At 35.2% G+C, this 11074-nt stretch overlaps 1 protein-coding gene across 1 annotated transcript; it reads left to right on the top strand.

Moving 5' to 3' along the window:
• Positions 1-874: 874 nt before the first annotated feature.
• LOC103954465 (translation initiation factor eIF-2B subunit epsilon) lies at positions 875-10513 on the top strand. The gene is made up of 15 exons (XM_048568518.1): positions 875-1240; positions 1821-2051; positions 2518-2832; positions 3796-3903; positions 3991-4180; positions 4984-5246; positions 5819-5948; positions 6597-6673; positions 7559-7807; positions 7888-7964; positions 8286-8377; positions 8811-8893; positions 9340-9408; positions 9711-9836; positions 10190-10513. The coding sequence occupies exons 1-15, from the start codon at positions 1106-1108 to the stop codon at positions 10238-10240; spliced, it is 2196 nt and encodes a 731-aa protein (XP_048424475.1). The 5' UTR covers positions 875-1105; the 3' UTR covers positions 10241-10513.
• The last annotated feature ends 561 nt before the right edge of the window (positions 10514-11074 follow it).

Here is an 11074-nt window from a genome sequence, read left to right as displayed (position 1 = left end):
GGTCTTTGCGAGTGTGATCGCATAGGCGGATCTTAGAATTTCTCTATGTTTTGTGCCTACTCTTTCAATGTTTATCCAATTTTCTAATTAGTGTTGTAAACATTATTATTTATGTGACTATCTATTTGGACCATTGTATAATATATCATTATTATTATTAGTTAAGTTTTTTAGTGATGTGAAGTAGAAGAAAAACTTGAAGTAGCATCCAAGTAACCCTAACATTGTATCAAGGACTCTAATAAGATACATTAGCACACATACTATATCAAAATTCTCATAAATTATCAAAACTCTCTTTTATTATATGGTTTACTTTTGTAAAATATATTTTCGTTTGAGCTAAGAGTTTCATATTTTGCTCAACCATTGAACTTCATGATTCTATCCATTGTTTTTTCGTTGCTCACACATATTGTGTTTATGTTAAAACCTTACTCGACGTTTAAGTTTGCTTCTTATATTATAGATGACCTAAGAGTGGTTGGTCTAGTGATCAGGTTCTTGATTTTGCTCCCAAGTGGTTTGAGGTTCGACTCTCTCCCATGGTACCTACCTAACAAATGCTAGAGTTTTATCTCTCTCCCAAATGTTGTGGGGTTAGGCTGGGGGCTTAGTGTTTAGTCGGATGAAAGACTCGAATACACTAGTTTCAAAAAAAAAAAAAAATATTGCAGATGACACTATACCTCAATACTGAGCAATCATGTATGTACATATTAGTGCCGGTTCAATCTCCACCGGCTCCTCTTCCTTTAATGTTTAATAAAGTAACGCTACCGCTTACTCCGTAACGACTAAAAAGGTTTTACTTTATATATCGTGTGAGCCGGTGAATGGTTCGCTCAATAACGTGCCGATCCTGTTAACCAAAGCCCAATTGGACAATTTATTTCCTCTTGCAATTTCGACCACGTGGCCACTATTTATTGGCTAGGCAGTCTCACGGCGAACGCCGTTACCGCAGAGGAAACGACTCCCAGAACTACAGTCGGAGTATTGCTTCTCTCTCTGGTGGCACTGTGGGTTTTTGATTAGGGTTTTTCTAAATTGACAGCTCCAATTCTCCGTTCTTCGATTAATTCATCGGAAGTAGACGACGACAATGGGCGCACAGAAAAAAGGTGCACCTGGGGTTTCAGAGGACCCTGAGGAACTGGCACGTGTCCCCTTGCAGGCCATCCTCTTAGCTGATAGTTTCACCACCAAATTCCGACCCATCACTCTCGAGCGCCCCAAAGTATGTATCTTTCTTTCTCAGTATATCTTTATGCATGCATTATATATATATATACACATATATATATATATGTATGTATGTATGTATGTATGTATGTTTCATATTTTATGTATAACTAAATATATGTATGTGTGTATAATAATATGTACATAAATGTATATATGTAAATGATTCAAATAATTTATAATGCAGTTTTAGTGGAATGGAAACAAGGGCTTTCGGAAAATTTGCGAAATTTCGATCATTTTTTGGTTAGGTTTCTATGATAGTTTCGAAAATTAGCAAGTAAACAGATGTTAGTGTTGCTATTTGGGTTAATACAATAGCTAATTGATTTAATTGAGATTAGTGGATGTTGATGACTAAATTTCTACTACAGGCTACTGCATTAAAACTTACATGTTTTCGACTGCTCTTGTTAAACGCTCACACTTGATGGTGAAGCTGGAAAACGAAGAAGGGTTTAAGAATTTTTGTTTTTTCTTTGGATTTTTGGTGAGTGATGAACTTATAGGTAGTGCCATTGACATGCATGACAAAAAACTACGAATTTTAAACTTTTTTTTTTTTCCTGATGAAGGTGCTGTTGCCATTGGTAAATGTCCCGATGATCAATTACACGCTAGCATGGCTTGAGTCCGCTGGTGTCGAGGAGGTTTTTGTTTTTTGTTGTGCTCATTCTAAGCAAGTGATCGATTATTTGGAGAGTTCAGAGTGGTTTGCTCAACCAAATTTCACAGTCACGACGATTGAATCACATAATTCTGTTAGTGCTGGAGATGCTCTGCGCTTGATATATGAGCGCAATGTGGTATGCTCATATCTTAACCTTCTTGTGTTTTGTTTTCTCTATGTTTCCAAGCATACTCAGAATCAGGCTGGTCTATATTTTCTATTTTGACGTAAGATCAATATTGGCATGATGTTGTGCGTTTGAAAAGCAGACTAGATCGATGGCATATGACATGATTGAAGACCCTGCTTCTCTACTCAGGACATTTTGTTTCATCTCAAATGGAAAAATTTCCCCCTAATCCAAATGACATTATCGCATCTGGTCACTAATTCTTAATATGGTTAACTTGTACTAGAGTTACTCTACTTTCTCCGAATTTTTTAGATAATGCAATGGAATCTGAGATTTTGTAGGGTGTTAGTTTCCTGTTTTGCTGCTACTTCTGTAATAGTGAGGTTAATTTAAACATTTTCTGAAACTTTACAGTTGCTACATTTTTCATACACCATAATTTTTATTATTTTCCCTCTTTCCTCTACAGATACATGGAGATTTTGTTCTAATTAGTGGGGACACTCTGAGCAACATGTCGCTTACTCAGGTACTTCAAGAACATAAAGAGAGAAGAAAAAAAGATAGTAATGCTGTGATGACAATAGTTATAAAACGGTCAAAGCCTTCTCAGATCACTCATCAATCTCGACTGGGCAATGATGAGCTGTTTATGGCAACAGATCCTAATACAAAGCAGCTTTTATATTATGAGGACAAGGAAGACCATACAAAAGGATCCATCTATCTCAACAAGTTATTGATTGCTGATAACCCTTCAATTACTTTACATAATGACAAACAGGTAACATCTCAATCGTGCCCTTAAAGGTCTGTGGTTGCTTATTAATCTCTGTAGAAAGTCCACTAGATCTTTTGTAGTGAGCCTCAGTAACTCTTCATTGTTTTAGTGTCATCTGGTGGGGTCTTTATTGTAATGTGCTTGTGGATGTTCAACTACTCCATGAGGTCTACATTTGTACTTACCCAGTAAAAGAGATATTCAGACGAAAAAGGTGACATCCGACATGGACTTTGTGAGAATATCAAAACAAAGGAGATTTGAAAAAACTCTTAATTCAGAAATTTAAAACCTTTAATTTGCGGAATCTCTTTGCTAATTTTGTTCCAAGTATCACCATGTGAAATGAAAGCAAAGTAGCCTTACTTATGATTCAGGCTAAATCTCTTATTATAAGAGTTGGTATGGATTGACCCTGATTGCTTGTGTAACTAACAAAACTGAATGATGAAGCATCCCTTTAGGTTTATTTGATACATCAGTTCACCTATATTAAGATATTATGTTTAGCATAACGCCAATTGGAAGGTGTAGTGGTTTTAGTTTTTGCCTCACATGTTTACACTACTTTTGGAATACCAATTGTAACTTGAAGTTAAGGTGTCCTTCCTGTTATGTAGACGTTTAGAACTTATCAGTGATAGATTTTTGAATTCTCTGGGGGTATAAAGGGGTTTAGGCCATGTGTCTCATATTATTAAAAGGTTGTTTTATCTTCTTGGGGCAATGTGGTTTATAGTCTCTCTGTGTGTGGCAAGCGCATGAACCCTAAGAAAGAATTGGATCAATATTATGAAATAAATTTGTGATCAAGATGCTTCAGTTTCTTCTGTGTAGATAATATTCTTTCTTGCACAATTACTATTCACATTTTTATTGCGTTTTCCCCTGAATTAATTGTATGGTGTGTTCTATTCTAAGTTTCTGACAACTGTTCTACCAACTTGTTATTGATAAAATCTGCAGGATTGCTATATTGATATATGCTCTCCTGAAGTCCTTAGCCTTTTCACGGACAATTTTGATTATCAACATCTACGTCGTCATTTTGTGAAGGGATTGCTTGTTGATGATGTATGTCTCGTACTGGAGATCTTTTTGTTTGTTCTGTGTTTATAATTAACCTTGCAATTCTTCTAAGGGAACCATCTATCCGTTCAGATTATGGGTTACAAAATATTCACACATGAAATTCACTCGAGTTATGCGGCTAGGATTGACAACTTCCGAAGCTATGATACAGTTAGTAAGGACATAATTCAGAGATGGACATACCCATTGGTGCCAGATGTAAAGTTTTTTGGGAATTCTTTGATAAAACTGGAAAGACAGGGAATGTATCGAGCATCAGGTAATGTTCAGTATATTGACATGTGAGTCATGGCATAAATTGCATATACTTACGTATGTCTTTATTTTAGTATTTTTTTTTTTCTGGGGAGGGGGTTGCTATTAACAGTGAACGTCTTAGTGCATGTTCTTTCTGATGTTGTATGATTAGTCCCCCTCCCCTTTCAAAAAAAATCATGATGTCTGTCACATCTGATCTAACCTACACTCTTAAACATGGTTTAGTTTTCAGTAATTGTTCTCTATTATATTTGGCTGTCTTAATAAAATCATTATTTATTTTTTTTGGGTAGTTAAAAATTTGTTGCGCCAGTTCTTCTAATTCGCATCTATAATGACCATAAATGTTCTCTGTCATCCTCTCCTACCTTTATAATCTGCCCTTCCCTAGTGAAAGTAAGATTTGACTACCAAGTATTTGGTATAATAAAAACATTAAGAGGCATTACAAAGGTATCCAATGCTATTAATAAGTTGACTTTATTTCCTAATCCTTGCCTAATTAAACAAATATGTGTCTTTTAATCATGAGCGGTGAACTTTGAAAAAAAAAAAAAAAAAAAAAAAATTCCTTGCTCAACTGCTGTAATAACATGACCTTTACATACTAAAGTTGCATACTCTTTCCCGTTTGACCAATAATTAGTAGCATTGCTATAAATTTTTATATATCGCAGGTGATCTGTTCTATAAACGTAGTAATAGCATTGTTGCTTCTGCAATGATTGTCTTCTAATTGTGAACTTAACCGGTTAGCTATGTTTATCTCATTATGTGTGATTTGATAAATTAGCTACTCTTCAGACATAGGGCAATCGCGCTCTGCACAGATTGGGCCTTTTACAGTCATTGGGAGTGGCACCAAGATTGGGAACAACACCAAAATTTCAAATTCTGTTATTGGGGAAGGGTGCTCTATTGGATCAAATGTGTCAATAGAAGGCTCCTATATATGGGATAATGCCACTATTGAAGATGGCTGCAAGCTGAGGCATGCTATTGTATGTGATAGAGTGATCATGAAGTCTGGAGCAGTTTTGGAACCTGGTGTAGTTTTGTCTTTCAAGGTACAAGCCATTAATCATGTTATAGCACTATTTTGAACTGCCAAATGTGTCCATTATAATGCTCCAAAAAAAAAAAAAACCTGAAAAAAATTGTACAAAACAATTACTAAGCAGTTTACTGGCCCCACATATATAACCAGAATCTTTTTACAATGTTATAAATTCATTTGGACATGTATACTAGTACTGATAAGATCTTTAAAATATGTTGAAGTTAAAATTAAGTTCTGAAATCAAAAGATTTATAACTTATGTACCCTTGATATTAAAATTGTGCCTTGTGATCTTTTGCAAACTCCATGTTTAAATCACATTTTCAGTTTGCAGTGTATTTTGCCTTTCATTCTGAGAATACCTGCATTTCTCTCGTTTACTGTTATTTTGATGTCATGCCCGATATTTTCTTAGAAGGGAATGTGAACCTTTGCCTGCTAAATTTAGTTTTTCTTTGCGAATTGATCTTTCCTCCTTTTTTTTTCTTTCTAAATTTGTATGAGCCAGATACATGTTTTGCTTGTGGTTTTCTGATGTCTTTTCGATCTTAATGTGCTTCTACACTGTTTACCCTTCAGGTTCTTATAGGACAAAAATTTAATGTCCCTTCATACTCAAAGGTATCTCTACTTCAGCAGCCAACTAAGCTAGATAGTGACGACGAGCTGGAGTATGCTGACAATAGCAGCGGGATTGCAGAAAAGTCATGTAATTCTTTCAAATTTTGCCCCTAAGCTTCATGTTTGGTCCTGTTGAGTTCTGTTTAGTGCAAAAGAATGGCCTTAGCCATGTGTGACTTGTAAGGTATCTGCTTCTTATTAGTCATATCGCTGCTCTTTAGATACTACATATAATTAGGCAGTAAATTTGTTGGAGTAGGATGGTTTCTATGAGGTGAACGTGGAACCAATCTAATGAAAAGAAATTGTAACAGAATGATTTACTGGATTCTTTGTTCTATTTTGTGGATGACCATGGTTATTGATTTCCATAACTTACTAAGAAATGTCTCCTAAGTTTCTGGGTCATGTCATCCAGAATGCAGAACTGTAAATGAATTGCTATTAGCTTTTACGGAAATTGTGTTTCAAATTAAGGAACTTGAGGTGGGGGCATAAGCTTTATAACATCTTTGGTGGGAAAATTACTCATCATATAATGTATTTATACTTGTTAGTTGTCTATTTGATGAAATTTGTATTGATTTTCAGCTTTGTTTGTCTGGATTTAGTAGTGGATATTGCATACTTTGTTTGGGACAGCCGTTCAATACTTTTAACCTCATTTAATTCCTTTTGTTTATACTAGTTATTAATAGTAAGAGATGTTTTAACCTTATTGTGTGGTTACCTGCAGCTATCACACCTGTGGATAAAGTAAATGAGGAAACAACGAAACAACGAATGGAGGCTAACTGTTGGCCCACATCTGAGGTTAGCTCAATACTATGGAGCTTGATTCTGTGTTGTCCGTAGGGCGTCAAATAAACTTTGAAGTATTTTTTCAGTCACATATTTTATTAATTTTTGTTCCAGCAACATCAGACAATCTATTAAAGATAACTTGTACTTTCTGTACCTGTAAATGCATAAATTGTACCACAAGTGCTGTCAAGCTTTGGTGAAGAGCTAAGCTCGTTAGGGTAGATACTTAGGTTTTGAAGATTTAAGACAAATAATTAAAAGAAAAAAATGGGCTTAGATTTAGCATTAATATTATGGGTGTTTGATTATTATACTTTCACTCAGACATGGCATCGGATGACACAATCCCTTGAAATCTAGACCGAAATACGACTACATGTGTGGATCCATGTGTACAAATTATTTACGAACTTACGATTTAGCTTGCTCACAGCATGGTCCCTCCAATTTATAGGTAAATGTTTTTTTTTTTGGGGGGGGGGGGGGTGGGGGGGGGGAAGGGTGTACATTTTTTCTCATCAGTGTTTGAATGACCCTGAGAGATGGATGCCCTCAAGGGTGAGTATAGTTTGAATTCAAACACTAACAGGGGAAGGGGGAGTCTTGAAAACGATCGTTGACTTGAAAGAAGATTTGAAATTAAATTAATGACCACTGTTTGTTTTGACTTTGAACAAAACCCATTCCATTTTTTGCTACATAAAGAAACTTATACATTTCTCTATATAGTGGTTATGTTTTTGCAATGATGAGCTACAACATTGTTTTAGTTCCTTATTTCCCTCTTGTAAATAATGAGAATATTGCGTCTCACTTGCAATTTTTCATATATTGTTGACTGTACTGTTGCATATATCTTGACATTCTCTGATACCAGTTGCTATTGTTGATCAGCTTGGTACTGGTGGGGCTGGTTATGTTTGGTCAATTTGTGAAGGAGGCGACGATGAGGAGTGGAGGCATTCAGTTGCTCCCATTCCTGCTGACAAACTTTTGGAGGCAATACATGCTGCAGATGATGATTTGGAGCATGTTCAAGATGGCAGCTCCCTCCCACCTTCACGAGAGTTAAAGCCTGATTCTAATGATTCTGAAGGCGACAATGAAGTGTCTGTAGAGGATTCTGCCGACTTTGAGAGAGAGGTGAACAATGTCAATTAGAATGCTGATGGTAAATACACGTATACAAAGTCAATCCTCAACAGTTTCAGCGTTATCTGCAGGTTGAAGCAACCTTTCTAAGAGCTGTGCATGAAAACATACAAGTAGACCACGTCATATTAGAAGTGAATTCACTGAGGTATTTCTTCGGTTTTCCCTTACAACTCTATCAATTACTCTTTTCCTTGTTATTCCATCTTTTATTTTAACTTTTCTGAAGGTACGCAAAATGGTCATTCTCTGTTAATATTTCAAGTTGTAGGCACAAACATGTATCTGATGAAATGGTGCTAATGTATATTGAATTTTTTAATTAAACCACACATGATTACTTGCTTTTGTTTAATTTCTTCAATTCTTGCACAATCTTATATCCATATTTTGTATACTTTTTATCAAGATAATGCTTTAATATGTAGACTTTTATGATTGATGCTTGCCACTTTTTTGTCCGTTGCAGGTTGTCATACAACAAGGTAGCTGCAGACTGTGCTGGAGCTTTATTTTATTCAATGATGAAATTGGCATTAGAAACTCCACATGGTTCACCAGGTAAATTTTCTTCAGCTTGCTATTCTCGTCCCAATGTTTATATAATTTTCATTTAAAGAAATTTTTTTATGATTGGAAACTTGTGTTAATAACCTTTGAGAAATATGCTTCTATTCCCTTGTTTAATAATCGGCTTTCTCTTGGAATAGTAAAAAGGAATAATTCATTGAGGTGCCAAAGAAAAGAGGGTGGTTTGGGTTTTGGAAGGTTTTTCTCTATTATACAAGTTAAGATCACATTTGGGGGAAGATGCGCATGCACGAATTAGTCAAAGGTTTCATAATTCTGTTTTACAGCATCCATATCTTACTTTTACAATTACACTGTAATTTTTGCTCAGCTGCAGTGTGGGAGCTACTTTCGTATTGCTAACGTTGTTTGTCTTGCTTCTTGACATATGGTCTCAACTAATCTTGTTCAATTCCTTTCTTAGGTGATTTGGTTCAAGCTACTGTTAACATATTTGCAAAATGGAAAAAAGTGCTGAAGTCTTACCTAGCAGAAATAGATGAGGAGGTTTGTACTTGAATCCTTTTCTTTCTTGCTTGTATTCACTTCTTCAATCATTAAACTCTACAATGGAGTTACGTGTGAAATGTCCTCTCCCTTATAAGCTTCTGCAGGTGTGATGATTTCATTTTTATGTCTGCATTATTCATTTACTTTCGCATGACGGTATACTGTGTGTGTTCCCTTTGCAGTCATATTAACCTTTGTTTCCATTTGACTTGAACCCTGAGTATGTCGAATATCATATTCTATTTAATGCATCTTAAGTCCAATCAGTAAATATTATGTTCATTTTTCGCGTTAACATGCTGAACACTGTGATCCCTTAGTTTTGACAGTTGCTAATGCGATACTGATTATTCCAGTAGAAACTGTGATCTAATTTTATCTTCACAGAATTGTGATACTTATTTTGGTTAGTGTTTTGTACCGAGTATTTTTTCAATTTCCAGATTGAAGTGATACTTAGATTTGAAGAAATGTGCGAGTCCTTTAAGGAATTCTCTCCTGTGTTTGACAAGGTACGTCTTCCTACGTAGTTTATGATCATATGTATGACTTGATACAACAATTCTACTTTCATATTCAGTATGTCAAAGATCATAGAAATGGTGGATGTTTCTGCCGAGTGCTTTTGCCAGGCTGGCTTTCTTAAACAATGAAAACCTACGGATAAAGCCATAGCAGAAACAATTTTGAATAAACGCGTTACAAAAGTTTAATGAGTGTTTTGTTGTAACGTAGCGCTCTTTATTATCCTTAATTTGTTTGCAATTTTGATGAGTTTAATTTATCTTCTGACCATTATAATTTTCTTTTACAGATTTTGCATCAACTGTACGAACTAGAAATTATACGAGAAGAAGCCATTATGAGGTGGGATGCCGAAAAGAAAAATGCTGAGGAAGCAGATAGAGTTTATGTCAAGCAATCAGCAGCCTTTATTCAAGTAAGTACTATTATTTGATTTCAGTTCTATTACCTTACGCGATGATTAATGATCATTATGTAATATAACGCACGCATGCTGCCGTTGCACGAGTGCAATTATCTGTTCTTGCCATTTCGCAAATTCAGCTAAAATTCATCGAAATTTGACATAGAAGTCTGTTATGACCATATGCATTCGACATAAGAGAACATTTCACAATTCGGGTTAATTTATTGACCGAAATAGACAAAGTTGATTTCTGGCAACCAAAAATTGATGGCATGGACTTAAATAGTATATCTTTTCTAGTTAAATTTCGTATGATGTTCGCGTTGCTTCACAGCAGTTACGTCTTGTGTCTTATGTCTCAGTGGTTGAGAGAAGCCGAAGAAGAAGATGAAGATGAAGAAGATGAAGAATAGGAAGCAGTTGATACGTTGAACCAATTTCGCAGCGGATGCTTTCAACGAAGCGGGCGGGGTATAATGTTGAACAAGTGTTCTGTGATAATGTTGTATGGATTGGTAGAAAGGGAGAGGCTTTGTCCATAGGCCGGAAAATGGGTTTTACAAACTATCATGCACTTCGGATGTCTAATTTTTTATAGAAAAATCAATAGTAACATTTTGTGTATTTTTAGTATTGTCCGAAGATATTTCTAAGGCAATGAGAAATGCCAAATGATTCTTCATTAACCAACAGGATCCTTTCCGGATTCTTTTGATGAGGATCACGTAGATTTGTAAATCGTGTTTGTTTTTCATACATTGTGCGGTCAGTTTTTGTCAGAGACTATTTGTATTTAATTTTAAATAAAAATATTTAAAATGATTTCTGGCCGCATGATGTACAATAAATAGATATGATTCACGGATTACCGAGATCCTCACAAAGAGGATCCGACGAGGATCTGGATTCCTTCATTAATAATGTTTAAGGTAAATTTATGTTATTTTTATATATACTTTAATCCACTCTCTGATACGAAAATTTTAAGTGTTCTGGGAACACAACTCAGGACAACACATAGCACAAAATAATTAGCTGGATACTTGAAAAAAAAAAAAGAGTAGCTTTTAACCAATTGTTTTGTGACACTTGGTGTATCGGACTATGTTAGTGGTACATTGGAAAAGTTTCTCCTCCAAGACCATCTCTAACCCTTGAGTTAAAACTTAAAATTTTTAACTCAGAAACAATTTTTTTGCTCCAACCTTCTGATTAAATTTTTGGCCTGACATTAAAAAATAAATTTA

The sequence above is a fragment of a genome, unplaced genomic scaffold (assembly GCF_019419815.1).
Source record: "Pyrus x bretschneideri cultivar Hongxiangsu unplaced genomic scaffold, Pyrus_bretschneideri_v1 Contig48, whole genome shotgun sequence".
NCBI lineage: Eukaryota > Viridiplantae > Streptophyta > Magnoliopsida > Rosales > Rosaceae > Pyrus > Pyrus x bretschneideri.
This window is presented reverse-complemented; position numbering and strand designations above follow the sequence as displayed.